This window comes from Ciconia boyciana, chromosome 19, assembly GCF_034638445.1.
Source record: "Ciconia boyciana chromosome 19, ASM3463844v1, whole genome shotgun sequence".
NCBI classification, from domain to species: Eukaryota; Metazoa; Chordata; class Aves; order Ciconiiformes; family Ciconiidae; genus Ciconia; species Ciconia boyciana.
This window is the reverse complement of record NC_132952.1, coordinates 4,795,734-4,819,360: the sequence shown is the minus strand read 5'-3', so window position 1 is coordinate 4,819,360 and position 23,627 is coordinate 4,795,734. Positions and strand designations below refer to the sequence as shown.

The 23,627-nt window shown below is 44.1% G+C and overlaps 1 protein-coding gene across 1 annotated transcript in view; it reads left to right on the top strand.

Annotated features, from left to right (window-relative positions):
* SPSB1 (splA/ryanodine receptor domain and SOCS box containing 1) overlaps window positions 1-16,791 on the top strand; it is a 38,989-nt gene extending 22,198 nt beyond the window's left edge. The window contains exons 2-3 of the mRNA XM_072883771.1: window positions 10,186-11,014; window positions 14,679-16,791. Coding sequence (XP_072739872.1) covers window positions 10,321-11,014; window positions 14,679-14,806 — 822 coding nt within the window. The 5' untranslated portion in view covers window positions 10,186-10,320 and the 3' untranslated portion in view covers window positions 14,807-16,791. The remainder of the gene's footprint in view (window positions 1-10,185; window positions 11,015-14,678) is intronic.
* The last annotated feature ends 6,836 nt before the right edge of the window (window positions 16,792-23,627 follow it).

The window sequence follows — 23,627 nt, the reverse complement described above, 5'->3', positions numbered from 1 at the left end:
GCTCCAATAGCACCATGTACAGGTGCTGTCTCAGCTCAGACCGAACTGCCAAACCACAGCTGTTTTGCTATTTCCTCCAAAAGAATATATCTGGAGTGCAGATCTATGGCTGAAAGCTGAACTTGACACATCTGATATCCATTGGCAGTATGTCCCCACTACAGCCTGTCCACAACTTCTGCATTTAAAAACAAGTGATGTCTGCAATTCACTTGTTTGTATTGCTAACTTGAGAGCCACAGGTTGGTGGTTAGGCTGCTAGCTGAGCTGACTGTCATCTGAGCACATGACAATCCGCTTTGTAGCACCAAGCGTGATTCGGATGCTGAATTCTACCTGGAACCCAAGTTCATCAAGTCAGTCTTCTAGGTTTGTAACAGCTGCCTGTAAATACTTGCTAGAATACAGAGGTTCAAGTTACTTCTGGAAAACAGCATTTCACCAGTTGGCTACAAACAAATATTCTAGACCAGCAGGAAGTTAGAGAGGAGCAAAGGGGAGAGGTGTAAGGAAGGTCAGTGCTGCAGCTGCAGATGTGGGACATGGGAAGGGTCTCTGGCTAAATTTCTCAGTGCTTAGCTAAGATGCTGAGCAGTCAGTTCAATGTGGGATGGTAAGCTCAGGGCTCCATCCTGCCTTATGGGGGAAGAGCTTTAGTTGCTGGCTTTCTGGCCTGTTCAGTCAGCTCCTACTCACTGTGCATACTTTACCATGGCTTCTCTCAGGCCTCATGGTCAGCTTAGCAACCCTTCTTACGCCATATAATGCTGCTTAATCTGCAGTACAGGCACTTGTACGCCTGTGTGGCAATATTCTGCAATGTTAGGGATATGTATTTGGAGTAAACTTCTGCTGTACAACTAGCATGCTGGGAAAACAGAGCAAATTGCTTAACTCCTTTTAACATCTGTATGTTACCCTACCAATAAATGAACTGTTTCTAGCTAGAGTCTCATTGTCCTGACTTGAACACAGTTTTTGCTCTGTAAAGGCCAGAGACCATGAGTAAGGGTAGAAAGGAAATGGACACACCAGATAAGGGGATAAGGAGAAACTGTGCTGTTGGTAATGCAGAGGTCTGAAGGCAGCAGTGTAGTACTTGTTTAACCTACATAGCTTTCTAATGCTGCTGTCCTCAGAATACTGAGGACAAAGCATCCTCAAGGTAGTTTTGGAAAAGGTACAAAAGAATTGCTTTAGAGTACTGGTCTAAGTAGACTGACCATAGGAAGAGGCACTAACAGTGCCTCATGCCAAGAGTGTAATGGCTTGCAGTGACTGAATCTTCTAAAAAGCTGGTCCCAGCGTCTTTATGGATGAAGATTACTGGCACTCAGGCTGGCTTCCTCTTCTTCTCAAGGGAGGCAAGGAAGCAGAGGTCCTGATGAGATACTTTACTACCACTTGTCGTTTAAGGAAGGAAAGTCTCTAGCCCCGCATCTCTGTTACGAAACAATCCTTTCTGCAATACACTACAAAGTATGCTCAGGCATGTGGGATAGATGAGAGGTCATGGATTGTGCTGGTGGACAGAGCCATTATGTCAGTTCGGCATGCTGATCTTAGTGCTGTGCCTGTGAGTACAGGTTAGTCATAAGTGGGAGAGGCTGTGAAATAATACATGTTCCACTGTGGTTATGAAGGCTTATTAGGGAAGAGAGTCTGTCACTTTAAGTACAGGGTTTGAGTGAAAAGGAGAACTTGACTCGAAATATTTGACCATTTTAAGACTTGATGCCCACCAACGATGGCATTGCCAGAGCAGGCAAATGGCTGGAATCTGCCTCTGAGAAGCTATTGCAAAGAGCCTTGAGGAAACATTGTGCATGGTCTTTAACATGCAGTTGGCATTCATAAGGTACCTGCGAGCTACCTTATACAGAGCTGTAAAGAGTCTAATGACCTTTCTGAAACATCTACTAAACTTCCTCTGTGAGGAAAACCACCCTGAGTTCACTCTTTTCATTTAAAGACATATCTTAGTTTCTCTGCAACCAAAACTGCCATTCCTAACTAGCCTTTAATAGGAGAGAATATTTCTGACAGAAACTTGTGGAACTCCTTTTATCTGAGTTGCTTCCATCATTACAAATACTTTGCAAAGTAACCTCTCTTCTGTTGCTTAGTAGTATTTTCTGCTAGATTATGCAGCACTGCAGTTAGCAGGAACTGGCTGGGTAGGTGGACAGTGGAAACTTGCTTAAGTTAGTTTCTAGTAAGTGGCTTAGTTCAGGCTGGGTGATTGTTGTTGTTACTTCAGGTTTTAGTCTACTCAGATGTGCTACTCTGTGTAACTTCAGTGCTTTGCTTTTGAGAACCAGATGCTCCATACATGGCATAAGAGGGCATGCTGCCTTCATCACACTGCCTTTCAACATCGCACAAATAGCTAGAAACTTCTGCAGAAACTGTCTGAATCATCCCAAGGAGAGAACACTGGAGTGCTGTGTTCATACAGACAAGCTGATTCTTAGTGGTTGCAAGTCCTAGCAGTGTTGTTTGACATGCTCTTGTCTTCCTTGGACAGAAGCCTTTTGTGGTATGTATCAGGGTGGGCATGCTTATGCTAGCTGCCTCATGTACAGAAGAGCAGAGCTCTTGGTGTCTGCTTAGTAGATGAATGAGGCTGTTTGCTTAGCAAGGCGGCTTGTGAACTTTGTAGTCTAGGTAAATCAAGCATTGCCAAATACTAAGTGTCTTGTTCTCCCCATCCCTGGTATATCTTGAGCACAGCTACTTGTCAGGGGCCTGTCGCTCTGCTGGAGGACTTTCCTTTTTGCTGTTTGCTGGGAAATGTGCCATCTTTCTTAATTCTTCCTTGCCCAACCTCTTGTGATCTCGGAGTGACTGCAGTTTCACTTTCTGTGGAGGCCACACAGCCCTGCCAACTGCTAAACCTGCTGAGCCAAACTGCTTCTGCTCTTCAGTAGGTGGGGCTGAGGAAGCTGCCCCTGTGGCAACCTTCTCTGTGCAGAGCAAGATAGCAGTGAGGCTGACAGTGCTGCCAAAACCAATGCTATGCAATGAGGGTTGCCTGCCCAGCCCTGATCTAGGCAAAATTGCAACACTCCGAAACTAGCTCTAACCATGTTGTTAGGGCAGTTGTTCCTGTCATCTGTTCTGTAGCTGCTTTGGTCTCTGCTAACACAGCACTGGAAAACTTCTTCAACAGCATAGGTGAGCTTTATTTTTTTTCCCCAAGGTTTGATCAATATTTAGTGGGGTGGGGAGGGTGCTAAAGCCAGACTGCTGGTCAAGTAAGTGATGGCATCAGTGCTGGATGGGGTGTCACAGCCTTCCTGTGACCAGTTTCTGCAGTAGGCAGAAATACACAGGGCAAGTAAGGAGGTATATTTTTGATGCTAAGAATTAACGCCAGGGCAAATTGAGTGTCCTGGTTCTTTGGGGCTAAAGTTTGAATGCTATTTGAGGCATGCAAGTTGTTCTCTCTCCACCCCAGTTAGGATGTCTTGTAGCATTGCTGATCCATCTTGGCTTTTAACTTGGCTTTACAGGTCTACGTGATCGGGGATCTGTTCTTCTCAGCACCACCAAGGGAGGAAGGGAAAAAACCTCTGGTGTTGAAGCAGCTTCTAGAGATCACCTTAAAGAAGGGCTAGCACTGTGAAGGGTCTTTGTGGGGAGTTTCTGACATGCTAGTTGTATGCAGGTGACCCCAGGTAAGCTGCTGCCAGCAGGTTAGTCAGCAAACTAGGAGTAGTGTAGCTCCTTTGACTGTTGGCTTGTGGGATGAACATTCAGCCCAAGAAAATGGACCAAGTTTACTTAATGTTTTTTTCTAGTAAAATCATGGAAACCTGAGCAAAACTACAGTGGGTTTTTAGTCTCATTCAGTAGTACTGTCTGGGATCTTTTACTTCAGCTTTCCAAAGCTGTAAGCAAGTAAATGACCATGTGCAGAATATATATATATTTTTTCTTACCTTCTCCTGAGGTTTATCAGGCTGGAAATCTTTAGGGTAGGGCTCTGATTCATTGTAGGGCACCCAGAGTACGCTAGGTGTTTAAAGGTCTGGCCTCTTATCTGTAGATGTACACTTAATAAATACTGGGGGGGGGAAATAGAGCCACAGTGAACTGATTTGAAGAAATAGACTTAAAGTAAGACTGGGTCAGGAATAAGGAATTTCAGAGCTTTCATGTATTCTTGTAATTGATGTTCCAGACAGATGTTGAGCTGCAGAGCAAGGGAGGACCTATGAGGAGCCATAGGTTTTCTGAACTAAAGTTAACAAACTTTTTGTAACTGCCTGAAGTGTTTCTGGTCCTTTCTGGTAAAGTTTGTAACTGAAGGAGAATGGTTTGCCAGTACTCAGCCTCAAGAAAACAGATGTTTTCAGTAGCTAAGTGAGTGCTTCACAGGTGCTTAAACAACTGCAGGCATCTTCCAGTAAGGTGGTTTTTTTTGCTTCCCCTTGTTTTGGAGAGGATGCTTCTAGAACTCTTTATGCTCTGGGTTTTTCAGTTGTGAACCATCGATGCTACACTAAGCCTCTGGCGGCACTTGGGCAGCTCGGGAGTTGGGTTGGTTAATGGAACCGGCAGTGACAGTGACTCCTGAACGGCTAGTACTAATACTTTGCCTTGTGTGCAGATGTTGCACTGGGGCTTTGAGGGCTCTTGCTGCTGTGCAAGTTGCTTCCAAATGGAGCTGAAAATCTGCACAGCAGCCTGTTGAAATTCCTATGTCACTTTGAGATGTAGCTACCTGAAATAACCTCCCACTGTGTGATAAAACTTGTATGGGACTAGCCTTTTGGCTTCAGATAAAACAATGAGGGCATTTTGGGTGAGTATTCTTTGGTGTAAGTTCACTGTATTGATAGCTTGGACTGCATTTCTAGGGTGTGTTCAGATGAGGTGAATGGGTTTGAATGCCAGCATAGGTAGGAATGAGGTGAATTGTCTGGGAGCAATAGGGAGCCTTGTTTTGAATGTAGATGACTTTTTTTTTTTAATCTAGCTGTGTGAATTAAGGGGCACTGCTTAGCCTCATGTTTGCAAGGTGTTCCTCTAGGTTTTGGGGGACACTAGGGAAGTAATTGAAATAGAGATTTAGTTGTTTGAGTCATACTGGGGGACCAAATATTCTGCTGTGGATAGTTGAGACTGCTACCTGCATGACATCTGCCTAGCTGGGTTCTTGGCTGCATTTTGAGGTTCACTGCCAGCTGAAGGTGGTAAATATGCCCATGGGCACAGAGTACGGCTCTGCTCTGTTGTACACAGCATTTTGGTGAACTAAATCAAGGTGAATGCCTCAGCTGGAGAGGTCTGTGGTAGGCAGTTGTTTTGCCTGGTTCATGTCAATGCCTAAACAGAAGAAGTTGGACACAAACTGCTCTGCCATATACATACTTTTCTTTGCAGAGCTGTGTTCTCCCCATTTGGCAGCAGGGACTGCGACACCTTCCATTGAAATGTCTTTGCTGTCTCCTGCCTTGATCTATTTGCAGCAAGCAGTTGTTTTGAAAACTGGCGTATCTTTCTAGTATGGCAAATTGCCTACTTGCTCTGAACAGCTAAACTGAGGGAGATCTAATTCTCACTGAAAATAGCAGTGAGCACTTTTCTCGGAGACACTGTTATAATTTTGTTCCAAAGCTTTTAAGCCCAGAAGGTTAACAATAAAACTGAAAATAGCATGAGAGCAGAACAGAGCATCATGGGGATGAGTTCATGTTTATAAAGGAGAGCATAATTGCAGCAAGCCTGAGCTGTTGATATGATAGATAAAAGCACTTTCAGTGCTTACATTTGTACTTAAACCTGTAACAGTTCAAAGATTTTTGAAGCAGCTAATTCCCTAGCATATCTTTTCATTTATGGCTGGCTGTGTCTCAAACTAAGCTGCCCAGGGCATTAATCCATTCCTTTAAGAGGGTAAGCTTTTTGTGTATATGTGCTGCTGAGGGAAAGTGCCTGTATTGTCTTGTGCATGAAGAGGCTTTTCCTTTCAAAAAATGAGGGCATAACTGTGCTTCCTGACTGTAGGGCAAGGAGCCACTCTGCAGTTCTAGACCAAGCTAGTGCCAGGAACAGTGGAGCCAGCTCTGAGCAGGAATTGTTGCCTTGCCCTAATAAGGAGCCATGTTGCACTTAAATCTTGGCATATGGTGCTCAGTATCTGACCTGCTCTCACTCTAATCGACCCCTTTGTTCCAATCTTTTTTTTCTCTTTTTTCTTTCCCCTTTTCTTTTCTTGATTCTGGCCTTTGTCCTTCATTTAGTGTTAGTCTGCCTAGGGAAAGAGTCATAACTAATGCAAGTGGTGAGTGGTGCTTGTGTTCAGGAAAGGCTGCTTTCTCTTTGGAGCGGGCAGAGACAGTATGCTATCCCAGCTGCTTCAGAAGTCCTTGTTGGCTTTCACTGTGGTGATTCCCTTACTGGTGCAGCAGCCTTGAGAGAAAGATGATGAAACTTATGTTGGCAAAAGGCAAAAAGTTGTAAAGAATGAGGCATTGTTTTGCTAATGAAGAGCACAGAATTGTAGTGTCTTACTTCTCTTGAGCATCTTGTGCTTCAAAGCAGTCTGCACCAGTACTCCTGCAGTCTGCTTTGTTTTGGTTCTCGCTTCCTATACAATGTTCTCACATGTACTGTACAGCTCTCAGGAAATCTCTGCCTCTCCTCCTCTGCCAATGTTTTGTTCCTTTATCCTAATCAAAGTTCCAACAGCTGAATTTGCCTGTAGACTTCCAAGTGTGTTTTAGCCAGTGCCTTGTTGACAGCCTTTGTCCGTATGCCATAGGCCTTGGGAACACCAGGTAGTTCATCTGGTTCTTTCTGTAGAACACCACTGATTCAGTTCAGTCTCAGCAGCCTGATTGTCTTTATCCCAGCCTGAGCAAATACCTTACACTGAAACATTTTAAAAATTATTGCTTCTGGTCAGCATTAATGTGCCTTTCCCAGGGAAGTTAAGACACCAGTTAGAGTGACTTCACCAATCTCTTCATAACAGAGTTGGTGTCAGCTTTGAGGTATAAAACGGAGAACTTGAGTACACAGGCATTAGGACCTAAAGATGGGACAGTGGGATGATTGGGAGGAACTGCTGTTAAACCCTTGAATAACTGCATGCAATACATGTGCTGAGTTGACAAAGTAGATCAAGCAACTTACTAGGTGGGTTTGTAGGATTTGTTGCGATGCTGTGTCAAAGTCCCTGGAAGACAGTTACAACAGTGTACTTGAACTTGTCCACCAGCGGCTCAGCTCATGTCTGTATCCTTCCTGTTCTTGGGATCCCTTGGTTTGAGATATTGCTGTTCCTTAGGCTTACAGAGCATGGGAGCCTGTGCCCTTAGAGGCTGGGAGTGCCCATGTGTCATGGAAACACTTGGGCCCAAGCACCTGAGCTGTGGGGCAGAACAACTAAATGGGTTGGGGAGGATGATGCGCTGGCATGCAGTGACTCTGCCATCCCTCAATTGGTTTTGCTGTTACTTGCTTGTTTTCAGCTGTTGACCAGCTGGCTTACTTAATTCAGGGTTTGTTTTGATGTGGATGATACTTATTTAACTTGCAGGATGTCTCAGTTATCTTACCAGCTGATAATGTGATTGGACCTTATTAAAATGGCAGTTGTTTAATGAATCATCTTCTGTCTGTCAGTGCTGTACATCTGAGGTCCCTGAATAGTTTGAAATAGCTATACTGCTGCCTAGTAATGTGCATTGGGATGTGACTTTTAAAGAACCTCAGGCATTTTCCTCTCCATACTTGAAAATAAGGAGGGAAGGAAAGAAAAAATAGTCTTGTCTCTTTTTACTTAAGAACTTCAAGATTTGAGCTCACTGTTCCAATGGCATACCCTGGACTAGTAGTAAAAACCTGTAGGGAAGCTGGTGAACTGATCCCTAACCCAGAGCATACATGAGCCTTCCCTGTCACCTTCTAGCTGAAGCCTCCTGCTGATGTCCAGTAACCTTATTTTTAAACCAGATCTGATTCATGCTCTATTTTCTATGCCAGATGAGGTCCTTAGTTGTGAGTAAGTGTTGTGACTGTAGCTGGCAGGAGCCCTGTGTGATTGCCTCACTTCAGGAAATGTTAAAATAACACTTTTTTTTTTCTTAGAAAGCTAGTTCACTCCCCTCCCACTTCTAATTCTCCTAATAGCTGCCCCCAGTTTGGCAGCTGTCTTAGAGGGTTGTTTGTGTTGCTGAGTGAGAGCAGAGACACTTCGGTGGATGCAGTGCTGGAGGAGAGGTACGAAAGTGAGCTAGTATCTCTAGCCAAGCTGGCTTAAACTTTTTAGAGGTTTCTCTGAAATTTGGAAGGAAAACTGCTGAACTGTGAGAAGAAGCTTGCTCTTTCCCCTGGACTCTGCCTCTGAAGCTGGGGATTTTTTTTCCTCTTGGAGAAGAGAAGCTGCTTATTTGAGACAAACCATACAGCAGGTTTATCTGCTCTCTTGACTATAGTAATTCAGTGGGGCCAATAGTGCCAGCAGCTGCTGGAATGGATGTCCCCCGAGGCTGGACCCAGCAGGTTTTGTCTGCTGTTTTGGACTTGCAGTCAGGCCTCCGGGGTACTTAGCAAAACTTTAGTGGGGTTGAAGAGAATTATTTCCTCAAACCTGGATCAATGGCTGCTAGCTGCTTTGCCAGCTGATCTGTAGAAGGTTTGTAACTCTCCGGGTGGAGAAGCTTTCATTTTTATTGCCTGGCTCCTACCTTGTTTGATCACTGCTATGGGGAGATGGTTTGTGTTCAATGCTTTCTTTCTCTTTTGAAGCTGTTTGTGCTGAGGGAAGGAAATTATTTATGGCTGAATAACAACAACAAGAGGCAATACTTGCGTGTGTCTTTGCAGTATATAGCCTTTACTCCAGGGGATGCTTACATCCTAGAGGTTCCCCAAGAACTTTCCTTTACAACTGTCAGTCAAAAAAGGAAGGCTGGAGTTTAGTTGTCTTCATCTAATGTCTGTCAGATCTGGGAGCACTGCAAAGGAAGCCCTGGCGTACCAGCTAGGAGAACACAAAGTGCTGATCTGGTGTGTTACATGAATAGGCTGGTTTGGACCCTGGAAAAACATTGCAGGTACTAGGCCTGTTTGTAGTGCCTGTTCTGCTTACCAGTCAAACTGTGATGCTGCTCTTGAGCTAGAACACAAACACATCCCTCCTGAAATGCAGCCTGCTTTGCTTTCCCTATAGTGGAAGCTATACTTATGAATGTTTTGCATTCTGAAGGCTAGTTCCAACCTCTCTAGAGCAGCAGAGGGAGAAGTTTATTCAGTAATGCCACTCTTTCCTGCTAGGGGCAGCTCAGACTAAAGCTTTGCAGAGCAGTTATTCACATAAACTAATCCCTCACTGCTAGTCAGCTGTAGCATGTTACTACAGGGTCCAAAGACGATGCAGTTGTAAACTCAGGTCTATCTTTGAGAAATTGACTGAAGCTGTTTGGACTCTTTCTCTGAGTATTAAATGCCTTGTGTGTTTTGGCTCCATTGTGGATAGCTATAGAGATGGCTTTGGCAGGAGAAGAAATTCTCCATGGTGGTTGGAAGGAGCTGGAGCAGTGAACACCAGTGGGCAGCCTGGGCCTTCACTGGGATGTCTTGCTCAGCCTGACCTTGTGGTATGAACTACGGCTGGGAGACCAGGCAAAATTATGCTTATACAAGACACTTTCCAGTCCTCCTACCAACTGAAGACAATCAGGAAAAATTTAAGTCTCAAGCATTACTGTGTACTGGGTTCTGAGTCTTCTGCATTGAATAAACTCTTTTCTCGAATTTTCCAGCCTGGACAACATATAGGTGATCATGATGTAAAAGCAAGGTTTGCTGGAGGCAGCCTAAATACAGATGTGCTCTCTTAAGGTTTAGTGATGCAGTAATAAGGAGCAGTGCATTCACTGTAAAGAGAGGATGAGCTCTGGTGGCTGAATCTATACCTTCCTTAGACAAAGAAGCAGAAACTGTGTTTCTGAAGGTGGCATTAGAAGCTTAGTACCTGTCTATTTGATCTATATGTTATCTCTGCTATGCAGGGTATACCGCATAAGGAGCGTGCATTACCCTTCCTTGCTGGTGGAAAGGAAGGACAAGTTGTCGGGATAAACGATTCAAACCGCTCTGTAAACGTTGCATACAAGGCTGTATGTGCTAATGTTTAACTGGTCTCTTGTTTTTATTTCCATCCATTAGGCAATACTGACTGGTGCACATCTTGACAAGGTCTCCTAGCAACCTTTTCTGAAGGGCTGCATGACAGCAGGAGCGGCCGGGTAAATCGATGAGCTTGCCTTGGGAGCCTACGAATAGGCAAAATCAGAACACACAATGGGTCAGAAGGTCACAGGTGGGATAAAGACGGTGGATATGAGGGACCCTGTATACAGGCCATTGAAACAGGAACTCCAAGGACTCGACTACAGCAAACCCACACGTCTGGACTTGCTACTGGACATGCCTCCAGTATCATATGAAGTCCAGTTATTGCATTCATGGAACAATGATGATCGCTCGCTGAATGTATTTGTGAAAGAGGATGACAAACTCATATTTCACCGGCATCCGGTGGCTCAGAGTACAGATGCCATCAGAGGCAAAGTGGGATATACACGAGGACTGCATGTGTGGCAGATCACGTGGGCAATGAGGCAGCGAGGCACGCATGCTGTGGTAGGGGTGGCAACAGCAGATGCCCCTTTGCATTCAGTAGGGTACACGACGCTTGTAGGAAATAACCATGAATCTTGGGGGTGGGACCTTGGGCGCAACAGACTGTACCACGATGGCAAGAACCAGCCAAGTAAAACCTATCCTGCCTTCTTAGAACCGGATGAAACTTTCATTGTGCCGGACTCCTTCCTGGTGGTTCTGGATATGGATGATGGGACGCTGAGCTTCATTGTCGATGGGCAATACATGGGTGTTGCATTTCGAGGACTCAAAGGGAAAAAGCTATATCCAGTGGTAAGCGCAGTGTGGGGACACTGTGAAATACGGATGCGCTACTTGAATGGACTTGACCGTGAGTATAACTCCCTCTATTTGTTCTAGCAGCACAGATCTGTGTGCTACTTAAGCGCAGGCTTACTAGACCATCCTGGGGAGGGTTTTAATTTTGCTAGAGAGGTGAGGATTTCATGTCAGCAGTAGGATTGCTGGATACAGCTCTGAATCCTTAATGGCTAGTTCAAGAAGCTTGTCTGGCTGTACACATGTACTGTTACCAAGGCACTGCAGGGAGCAAGCAGGGTTTGGGGAGGCTGTACAGTGGGAGGAGGTGATGCCAGTTGTCTATTGAGAGATGACAAACCTTTCTATATTGCTACCAAAGTATCAGCAGGAATGTCCTTTGGACAGTTGCGTTATTGGCAATGTAATCCTGGTGTCTCTTTACAGGAAAAAGTCTCTGAGGAACAATTACCTTCCTTGAATGTCTAATGAAGGGACTTAAAATCCCGTGCAGGCAAGAGTGGGAAGAGCTGTCCCTATCTAAGGAAATGGGCATGTCTCATCTTTCAAAAAAGTAGCTCACTTCTCTACTTCTTTCAGGGCAGGGTGCGCTCATTTCTAGCATGGGGCTGGATATTGTAGCCAGCCCAACTTGCATGCCAGGCCTTTTACTAATAGGGACATCAATCTCTAGCTAAGCTTAGTAATTTGGCTGTCCAAATGTGCTAAAGTCTGTTATCTCTCATAGTCAGAAGTTCCCATTGGGCCAGACTGTGACTCAGTCCTCTGGGTAGGGTGGAGGAGAGAGGTGAAGGAAGTGGATTAAAATCTGGATTTATGTTGTTAGTGAAATAAATTTGGCAGTATTGATATGAAAAGAGTAGTGTTTCCCCTGCATTCCAGAACAGTGTCTGCCCAAAGGCTGTAGCATACTGGGCTCTTTTATTTGGGCTTAGAACATGTTCTAATGCTGGGCCAGCAATGCCAAACCCCTGGCACTGGTGACATGAGGTACAACAAAGCTGACACTGGGCACCAGAAAAACTGAGCTGTCGGAATAACCAGGAAAGCCTTGCAAAGGGATAGGAGCAAAATCCACAAGTGCTTCAACTCAGCAAGACCAAATAGAGAACTCTTGGCAGAGCACTTTCTCACCAAAGGAAAGAAACCTAGCTCGATCTGCCACAACAGCTTACAGAATGGCAGCAGCTCCAGTAACCAGGTTTTTCTGAAGGGTCAAAGCCAAAATCTGCAGCTCCCCTCAAAGCCAGCAAGTCTGTGGAGTTGTTGGCACAGAACTGCACTTAGCAAGGAAACGGCCACCTCCAGTATTGGATTTGGTTGTAATGTGCTCTCAGCATAGGAGTGAATTGTGGGCATAAGGCCAGGAATGACGGGACGCTATTTTGGCACAGACAGAAAGAAGGTGTCTGGCTCTAACCACTTCTGAGCATTCAATAGCAACACTGTCCAGTGATTGTAGTGCTTGTGAATGGAAGGAGGTCAGAGATGTGTGTGCTTTCTCTTTTGGTCTCAACATCTTCTGTCAGGCTGGGTTATCAGTGCAAACTAGATGAGGACAAAGTTCTTGTTCTTAATCTCTGTGGGAAGAAGATCCTCTCCTTTTAAGGCTGCTAAACTGGAATGTACTTGTTATGTTAATGTCTATAGGCTTTGAAGGTTAGAGCCCCTTGTTCTCTGGGATGCTGGCTAGACAATGTCTCTGTCCCAGCTATCGCCATACAGAGCAGGAGGAAGTGGGACAGATTTTGAATACAGCATATTTGTACCCCAGTGGTTTAAGAATAAGCTACATTGGGAAGTGCCAAAGGAGTGCTGCCAGTACTAGGCTTCCCTGGCAGTATCACAGCCAGAGCTGAGATGTGCAGTCCAGCTGTAGAGACCTGGCCCTGCAGAAGAGGCAGCGTGGAGGAGGCAAGCCCAGCAGTACCTTGGGCTGAGTGCAGCCATGTTTGCACTTGTGGCATAGAACATGCTTGACAAACGGCGGGGCTTGGGAAGCAACAGCGCTGCCCTGACAGATCTGTTTGCTCTCCACCCAGCTATCAGTGTAAAAGAGGTGTGCATATAGAGGCATGATTCCTCAGGAATAATTAATGCTTGAAGCGCTGGGAGAACTTTGGAGAACTGCTAGAAAAAACATTCCACTGCAGCTTCCCCTGGAGCAGGTAATAGCTTGTGATCCATAGCGGGGAAGGAGGGGGGGTAAAAAGGGCATTAGTTCAGCTCTGGCTGTTAACTTGAGGAGACAGACCAATTCAAGCGTGCATTTCCTGACTTTGTTACCAAGTCTCTCCTCAGCTAACAAACTCTCCTTCTCACAGACTTTTTGCCAAAAACTAGATAAAAATTAGCTTTCTCCACTTTTCATTGGAAGTGTTTTCTACATGGAGCAGTATGACTGTTTACTTTTTCCAAAGTAGAATCAGGAGTGGCCTGATCAGAGGCTACTGACAACACTCTTCTGTTTGAGCTTTTAATGGTAGCTGTTATCTTTGAACCTGGAAGGAAGAGACTTGTATCCACCTTATTGATGGAATTAATTCTGTTTAAAAAAAAAAAAATAAAATGCAGTAACATGACCATGCTCAGAAAAACTAAGCTTTCCCTGTCTCTCAGCTGTTTAAAACAGCTGTATGAACAGTCAGATTAATTTGGCTTGTAGCAGTGGAAGCTAGAGCTTTGGCATCTATCAAGGTTCCTGAAAATTGCAGCTTCTCAGCCAAACTTTTCCATTCCTGTGGATGTTTTCAGGTGTCTGTGTTCAGCCCAAGATGTCTGTAAAGGAAGCTTTCTAATGGTGCATGCTGAGCCCTCAGGCTATTAGAAGGATGTCCAGTTATCTGCTTAATTTGGGATGTCTTTGTGTTAGCCCTCTCTAGGGGGAGGAGAAACCCATAGGCTTGAGCAGCAAATTGTGTAAAGGTGAGCTTTGACAGACTTAGCAACAGAACCTGGGAGAAACTAATCTGTATCTTCCTCCTGTGCAGCTGTGATGTGTTAACTCTGGCTTTGACCTTAGTCCCCTGGATGTTGTGACTGACTCTTCAGCATCAAAGGGCCCCATATGCCATTCCTGAAAAACTAGTATTATCTTGTTCAGTGTTTATAAGTACAGGATGGAAAAACGATAGCCAAAGGCTTGTATCTTTCCCAGGTTTATGATACAGGAGGGAATCCTCTAATGGAAAATGTCACAATACAAGTAGTGACATGAAACTTTGACAGATGGCTTTGTTTTTCATGGGAAGTATGTAGTGCAAATGAAGGGGTTGACAGCTGTTATCGTAAGAAACAAATCATAGTACTTTCTGGGTACCCATTCCACAGGATGCTATCAAACTGTTTGCTGCAGTCTTTTACTTCAGTGAATCTCTTATAAAGGTTTTTGGATACTGCAATAAGAGGCACAAGCTAGAAGATGTGTCCTGACTTGAATGAATGGTATTGCAGAGGGGGGGACTCCCATTAGGGGATTCTAGTATTTTTTTGTTTATGCACATGTATGGCTTAACCTCTACAGAAACATCATGCTCTGCCTGTGTTATTTGAGGAGCTGAGGTTGCTGATATGTGAATGCTGAATGGCTTGGGTCCTATAAACATGCCAGGCACTAATTTTTCTTGCTCAATCTGTCCTGGAGGATTTTTAGAACTAGCAAAATGAATGTGTAACTTGTGGGTTGGGATGTTAATGTCTTGGGTCTCTTTTCCCAGCTGAACCACTGCCTTTGATGGACTTGTGTCGGCGAGCTGTGAGGCTTGCTCTGGGCAAGGAAAGACTGAATGAGATCCCTACACTGCCACTGCCAGCCTCCCTCAAGAGTTACCTGCTCTACCAATGACCTTCATCTTCAAGGATAGAAGTTGGAACCAAGGCAAAATACTGGAGCTGACCCACTGGGCAATGGGTTCTCCACCCTCATGTCATCGCTACTGTTGGAACTCCTTGACCAAAGTATTCCTGCCACTGCTTAAGTTTCCACGTGCCCTTATTGGCAAGCTCTCAAGTAATCCTTGTTTCACAACTGTTTTGTTCTTTGGAAGTCACTTCCCCAGCACACTTAAAAAAGGAACATTTACAGAAGCTCTATGCTTCCCTGATTCTCCTGAGAAAAGGCTGTACTGCGTTCGTTGGGTTGTAGAGCCTAGGAGTGAATGATTTTTCTGTACTGCTAAAGGGAAGAACATAATTTGGGGGAAGGGAGGCATTAGGACTAGAAATGTTAAGACCAGGTCCTAAGAATGGAAAGGCTCGGGGTGGCCAGCAGAGTTGGGAGGAGTCTGGAATACCAAGAAGAATTAATTGCTGAGTTTTTAAAAACCAAAAAAACACCCCACCCCCAAACCCTGAAACACCAAAACCAAGAACCTTTCCACCAGGACACTTATTAATGTGGAGAAAGTGGTTATGTCACTGATGTCTGTATCTCTGTCAGGACTTCTCACCATGTTCTAATGTTATTTCATAGACAGTGAATCCTGCTTTCTTGTTTATCGCCATTGCTTTCTCAGTTCTCCCACTCCATTCTCTGTTCTGCTGCCTCTTAGTGGGTTTGACTCAGTTGATTGAGCAGTCATACCATGCCTTCAGCTGCCCTCTTCTTGACTTAAACTGCAGGGTTTAGTCTGGGATCAGGGGTTCCTTGCTGATGTGGGGACAGAGAAGGGACAAACTTCTCCTGCAATAGGGTGAGACGGGCTGTATGAGCTGAGATTAGTTACACAGCTATAGGTCCTGCCATCTTAGGTCTGCTTTCTGTATAGCCTGTTCCATGTTAAGCCTTTGGAGAAACATACTGATGTGTTTCTCTAATGGCTCTGCCAAGGAATTCTTAGATAAGCGGCTTAGTCATCCAAACCAGGCTTTGTTCTGTCATAGACCGTTGGCATAATCTCCACTTAACTATGCAGCAGGATTAGTTCTCTTTCTTGCTTGGGGGTGGGAAGTTGTCCCAGAGAAGGTGGTAGCAGCGTAGCTGCAGAAGTACCATCAGCAGATGAGAAATCCAGAACGTGATTGCTGTGGAATGTAACTTGTGAGACTTTAACAGAGGCCAGTGGTGTGATCTTCATGTACAGCAAGAAGAAACTGAACCTCTCCAGAGCTGGGGATGGGGGCAGGAGAGAACTGCAATAAACAGGACAAGCAATTCAGGCAAAATCAGCACATCCCAAATAGATTATCACCTCAGTAGCCAAGTAAAGAGGATGACACTCCTTTACTAGCAGGAGCTGCTCTCTTGACCTATCCACAGGTTACTATGCTGCCTTTCTGGGGTTATTTTGCACATTTCTTTGTCTTGAAAAATGTTTGTGTGGTTGGTTTTTTGCTCTTGAGTTATCCCTTCAGTTCTGTGTAGGTACAAATGAGTTTAGGTGTTGAAAATGTTAATATATATATTTGTGGTGTATGTATAAGAACATGTTTTAAACAGCTGCTGTAGGGTACCTTTTTTAAAATAAACTACTTGCATAGTATATTTTTTAAAGCACAGAATTGGTGCCAAGACTGGGTGGGGTGCGATGTGCCCCTTTTTAATCTAATATATGATTTTTTTAACATAGGGGTTTGTACTAGTTTCTGTTACAGGGTGGAACACAAGAAAATTCCATGTGTATGGAGCCCTACTTGGTTGCCTTCAACTTGAACCAGTGTCTTCCAGAACTCCAGGGAAGCAGCTGTGTTCTCCCGATGTCTAATGTTCTTTGTGCTCCCTTGCTTCCATCTCTTCTCACTTCACCAGTACATTGCTTTGTACAGTTTTAAATTCTGACTTTCTATTTTATGACTGTAGATAATACTCAGTAACCTAATAAACTTTATTAAATATTACTTGATGATGGTTTTTATTTGCATGAAATGATCAGAGTTCTTCATATCTACTTTCTACATGAATGGTGAGCTTATTCCCAAGAAGCCAGCCCAAACAGGTGAAGCAAGGGCTGTTGTGGCCTTGTCTCTGCTTGGAAGAATAACAATTTAAAGCTGGAATCTAAAAGGTGTGTACAGGTGGAGGGCAAGCTGTAGTTCTTGGTACAGCGTGGCAGGGTGTGGTAACCTGAGATTTTGTAGAGCTGCCACTAGTGTCTAAAAATGGCTACTCCAGATGGAGTTGAATCAAGTCTGATGAGACAGCAGCCTTGGTTTCCTGATTTAACTTGGTTTACAACCGACTTATGACACCGTACTCCTCCTTTTTATTCAAATAGATTCAAGTAGATTGAACAGATCGGGCTCTGGTTATCTTGCCAAACTTGATGCATTGTGCAGGCTTGCAAATTTTGCTCCTAGATTACAGCAAACAACTCTTTTTCTTCCAGAAAAGAAGCTCATATGAAAACAAGTCACTAACCTACTATTTTATGTTGATACTGGACCTTTTTCTTAGGAAGGGAGATGGTGGATAGAACAAAGAAAAATAAAATGGTGAGGGCTAGAGGGAGCCCTAGCCAGTAGAACAGCACCAGTTAACCTGCCACAGCACCTTCTGTAATTAAGCTGAGTGTTGGGAGAGTCATTCCTGTATCATGTGTGCTTGAAAAATGGCTGATTGATTTCAGTGTGTTCCGGGTGACTTCTTCAGGCTTATTCAGGTCATGAACCTGATTTAGTTCAAGTCACTTGGCATTAGTTTTCAGTCACTCCCTACCCACTGCTATAAGTTGCTGAGTTTTTGTATCTCTTGAGATCTATTTGCACAAGAGCCTTCATTCTTGGGCTGTGAGGACATATGGATTATATTGTTTGTGGAGTACAAACTGTTTGTTGCTTGCTGGTAGTGCCTTCAGCCTCCTCCACTTCTAATCTGTGCAATGCAGAGATGCTCTCAGATTGTATCAGCAGTTAGGTTAAGCCTCTCCAAAGTAACTGGAAGTGAGATGACTTGGTACTTTTGTCAGTTATGACAAAGGCTTTGATTCCCCCTCCTGTCCACACTTTTGTCTTCCCTGCAGCTATCAACTTGTGTGTGAAAACCAAATGATTTAATCAGTTCACACAAACACACTACAACACATGAGGCTCAACGGAAGCTCAGAGGTATGCTTACAGACTGCCTCATAAGGGTACTGGGTGAGGAGAGCTTAAAAAAAAAAAAAGCAAGTTTTTTTTTTTTGTCTTTGTCTCCAGTCAGGGCAAGAATCATTTTGAATTTTGGATGTGTTAATCTTGCTTTTCTTCCCACATGTAGAAGACAACAGTCTGTAGATGCTAAGCCTAAGTATCCAGCATATTCAATAATCATCACTTTTGTTTTGACGCAGGTAGTGGAGGACTTAAGTGAAACACTTATTTTCTGCCCGTATGTGAACAAGACCAGCTTCCCCTTACCTTTCGGTGGAAGGCTGCCTCTGCTTTGCTGGAAGTGTGGCTGGAGGGGTTCTGGGAGAGCAGCAGGCTGGGGAGGGTGCATAAGGTGGGGCGGGTGCAAAAGACTGAGAAATTAGTTCATGCTCAGCTCCAGACACCCAAACAGGCTTGTGTTCCAGCTGCATGGAATATTTGAAACAAATGACCTGCTCAGGGCTGGGAGTTTGCAGTGTTTATGTACAGTGCTATGGCAACAGTGGAGGAAGCCATGAGATGGGGATTGGACCTGGTGGAATCAAAAAATGATATCACAGATTAGCAAGTCCTAATGAATCAGTGGCTCTCTGCTTCCCCTGCTATTGCCTGTGTTCAAGCACTGGCATGTGGCAGCCGGACCTACTCCTTTTTGAGTAGCATTAAAAATTGCAAGTCCTACTTGTATCGGGGCCTCCTTGAAAACCAACCCTGTTACCCTGGCCAGCAGCTCTCATCTTCCTGCTGTTGCTGACTAATCATGTTTATGCGCATGGAACTGTTCCTACAGTTTACAGGAGGCTTCTGGCCTTGATAGTTTGCCTGCTGTTGCCTTGCTGGTGATACAGAAGTGCTGTGGCAATTCTGCAGAGAATCTGGTATCGTGATACTCTAGACAAGCAGTGGGGTAGCTTTTGTTTCTTTCTGGAAGTTGAGGCTTTGGTGAAAGTAATTTGAGTCTAGAAAAGCATGCAAGAGGGGAAGTTTTCAGTGGAGGCGTTTAGTAGCTGATAAAGAAGTATGTCATACTATTTCAGCAGTCTTGTCACAATTCCATTCGAAAGGAAAGCCTGTCTGGGGTACAGGTTACACTCCTGCCCAGCATATCTGTGCCAGCAAACATCCCTACTGTGGATCTTGGTCAAAGCAATGACAACGTCAAGACAGAAAAACTTGGGGGGGCGGGGAGGACAGTTGCCAATTCTCTCCTTTATCTGCAGAACTGAGAATTTATTTCTCTGAGCTCAAACAACTTCCCTGTTGGAGCCTAGACATCAGTCTGTACCTGTCAAGTCTTTAGCCAGTACCAGCACAAGGCAATTTTCCCTTTCCCTGTGCCTAGAAGGATATGCATCACACTTTTAATAACTTATTTTGGCAGTCACACCTTCTCTCCTGCATAAGGTAGGACAATTACGAAAAACATTTCCTGCATGCTCCCCCTCTTCTCTCCCATATGCTTCCTGTGCAGAGCTAATGCTGTTGATCTTATGCCAAAGACTAAGTTGCATTTGACTGGAGAAGGAAATACATAGTGATTTATTTAGTAAAGTTTATTAAAATTAAAAACCTAACCCAAAGCACAACCTTTCTTGGCATACAAAGCACTGCTAAAGGGAACAAAACTCATTCAGTGCTTGCACAAAACACATTGGAGCACTGATCCTGTCCTTGCACATGTTTTGATTTGAAACTATTGCAGGCTTGTCTGCCCTTCAGACAGAAAACTATTTGAAGCAGCTGCCAGATGTTTTGTCTGACTTGTGTTTTACAATTTGCTTACTGCTTAGCAATGCTCTTCCCATCGGGTGTTCAAGCTGCCCTTGTGCATTCTGTTCCTGTGACACCTCGGTGCTGGTTTCCCACCCCTTCGCTGTAGTCATATACGCACGTAGCACAGGGGAGATACAAGTCTGAGTATTGTACTCAAAGGCTCGGTATCACATGTCTGCCGCCCAATCTGCTGGCCTCATCTGGGACCTTTTCTGGGACTAGCACAGACCAGCCACATTCCTCTGCTCACATGTTGCCACAGTGTATAAAAGTTAAGGTGATTTACAGTCTCTTATAAAAGCACTTATGGCCTGAATTTAGGCCTTGCTAAACAACCTTACACTGAACACCCACAGTTCATGGCTTAGGCAGCCTCTTTGACTAGCTGTAACTTAGCCGAGTTGTAAATCTTTTTTTTCCCCATAAGTAAGATGGGCAATAAATTCTCAAACACAATGAAACAGGGCAAAGACCTTTGTGTTTTTTCAGAACTGTGACAAATTTGACTCAATTGAAAGATATACCTGCTGAACAGGGATACCTCAAGATTTCCTTTGTGTTTGCCCAGCTCCAGCAGCATCCCAGCCAGTTACATTATTTGTGTAAAATTTCTCAGCTGGGAGCAGTCCGATATGCCTACAGGTTTAGAAGCACACATCCTTGGCTGTCTGTGCTTCTGCACCACTCACGCTCCTACAAAACAACATCTATACAAATACGGCATCTTAAGGCAGAGTCCTTGTTAAATGGGTTTAACCTGCAGTTTTGCACTTTGCTCAGACTTGCGTCTTTTAGGAATCAGAGTGTCAGAAGTGTGGGTCCACACTTCTTAGGCACCTAGCATGGCGTTTCCCTCTAACATCATGTATGACTGTTCTGCAGTCAACAGCTTGTGGCCCAGGGAAGCTTTGCCGTGCAATGGTATTGTGGGGGACAGAGGCCAAGAAATAGATGCTACTTCTGGATAACCTTCTAGATAGCCCCTTGTTTGTCCTGACCATAAATGCCTGTTCCTACCAGAGACCTCTCATAACCTCTTGTTCAGCCATTAACTATTATTTAGGAGGGCCTAGCAAAATTTTACTGTCTAAGACCTGCATAAGCAAACATGCTCTCCAACTTATTATTATAAAGGGTACATGGGCAGGCAAGAAACACCTGCCTAAACTGGCATATGGCCAGGACACAGGTGTTGATCTTTTTTCTTTTCCTTTTATGAAAAAAATGCTGAGAGTTTCCCACAACTGAGGTTCTGAACTCTTTGTTCTCTAACTTTTCCCAAACTGGGTACCTTTGGGAGTGCAGAACTTTCTTGCAGGCTGCGCAAGTGGTACGTTGATCTGAAAGGTAAAGTGCCACCTACTGAATCAGTAACTTAATTTCCTGCAACACGCTGGATGTTTGCTTTGGAAGAGGACCACCTAATATTGATAGGGTCTGTTCCTGCTTAATTTGAGGTCCAACAGAGACTTGAGGAGTAACAGCTGTTACTCCTAAATATGAGCTGTATTTTTCAAACTGTCTAGACACCTGGGTGGGTTGCACACATTACCAGCAAAGCTAGTTAATCATGTCAAACTTTTGCTTTCTATAAAGGCCTGGTTTTGGTTTGGTTTGTTTAATGAGCTACATGGAAACGCAGGGGAAGACAGTGAATCAAGCAGACAAGTGGGGAAACTTGATCACTAAGGCTGACATTTTGACATTTTTCATTCTGACCTGGTATAGACAGTGCACAAATTTCAAGATTTTGGAAGTTATTGGCTGTAGTGTTTGATAACAACACTGACACAGTAAACCCTTGAAACAGTAAGCTATATTGATGTATCACATGTGATCTCTGAAATGCTGTTAAATGAAAACTGACTGAAACTGTGCTGCACAATAGGAAATTACAGCAGTGAAAATCAGGTTTACAGAATACTAGAAATGAAGTTTGTAATTGATTTTGTAAAGGAAAACCTAGAAGAATGAGCAGAGTCCTTATGCTGCATCCTGCTTGGATAAATACAGATGTTTTCAATTGATGTTCTCACAGATGCCAACTATCTATTCCAAAGTGAAGTGCTGTGCGGTAAGATCATCATTATTAGAAAGGAAAGAAGGTGATTCTTCGTATGCAATCTGACATTTTTATTTGCATTTAAAAAATAGTCAGAAAAATGCAAATTGACCTGGAGTGTAAAAGGGCGACAGACATTTCTGGACAGGACACCACTCTGAGAAGCTGCATCCTGGAGTTCGGACACTCTTGAGCCGGGCTCACAGATCCACAGGCAAGCAATGCCTTGGAGGATGCCTCACATTTAGAGTAAGAGACTTGTGCCACACATGCTTTAGGTCTGCATTTTCTTGTGTTTATGTTTGTGTTTGCTAACTGTGTTTCAGACTTCATAATCAAGACTAACCATGTCCTTCACTAGAATAAACTTCTTTTCCTCTTCAAGGTTGCCTGGTACTTGCACTAATCTCAAGTACATTTCAGTAAGTACAAGGCATGTATGTTTTTCTACAAACAGCAAATGCAAATAAAATAGTATTATGGTCATACAAGTAGGATACCTGCAACCTAAACAAGCATGAGAATCCCAAGACAAGCTATGATGCATTTCCCAGAAAGTTTAACTTGGAGTCTAGGAGAATCGGGCACCAGCATTAAATACTATCTCCCCAGATGGGAGTTAAACAGTGTTTTCAGGAAGGGATGAACCCTGAAAGAGCAGATCCAACTTCAGAAGAAGCCAAGGTGCAAAAAGATTGTTGGTCAGGAAAAGCCTTTGACATGTTAATCTCTTACCAGATGCATTTGGCAAAGATTCAGAATCATTCTTGGGGAAAAAAAGAGGAGGAAAAGATTTAGCCTAGGGGCTGGTTCAGTGTTCTGATCATGGACCCAGCTGTTTAGCTGTTTGATAAAGGTTGGTAGGTACAAGCTGGCAACTGAGGCTGAACCTGCAACCTTGCCGCATCTCCAAAATGGCAGGCTGGGTACCAGTGAGGGTGGTTTTCTTTGGTTCTTTTCCCAGTGGTCAGCTGCTCCAAATGGTGCTAGAAATAGTGTGAGAGAAGCAGCATGCTGCAGACTGCTCTCAGTTTCTAAAGTTTCTCAGATATCTTTCTTGCCAAATTCTCTTGGAGGGAGATTGTGTAATCAGACCGGGTTGCATGTAAAAACACACTTGTGTACGTCCAGGCGTGCAGGGTATTGCCAAAGTGGACAGACTGTCCTACTTGTGCCTGCCAGAAAAGTTGTGTTTTGTCCAGCGGAAAAGAAAACATCCTTTTCTCTTTGCGCGTTGGAATTTGTCTTTTCAGACTCTGAACTCATTAGCAGTGTCTCCATACTATGACAAGTTTGGCCATCTTGGGTCAGGACCATGGTCCAGTAAATTGAGTCTTGCAACAGTAGCCAAAACTCAGCTATTCTCCACAGAAAGTGGCCCTCTTGGTAATGTGGCAGATGCCTCAAAGACTGCAGACAGCGTGCAAGGAGGGAGGGAGCAGATCGTTATTTTGTAATATACACAGTCTTTTGTGCTAGTTGTTCTTTGCGCTATAAAAGACAGGATCTGCCTCTAAACAAAGTAGACAAAGAGGGAATAATTTCATAACTAACATGTTTAATAGCTGAAATTTAGAACACAGGCAACAGAGGCGACTTGCACAAGGCTTTTGTTTCCCTCTTTATTGCCTGCATTGGATTAAAATGGCAGATTTCCTTAGACTGTATTTTAAAATGAGACTACCAACTGTAAGTGGTAGTTTCATTAGATATGCCCCATGCTCTGCATGTTTGGGGGCTGCCAGAATGGCTGCATGATAAAAAC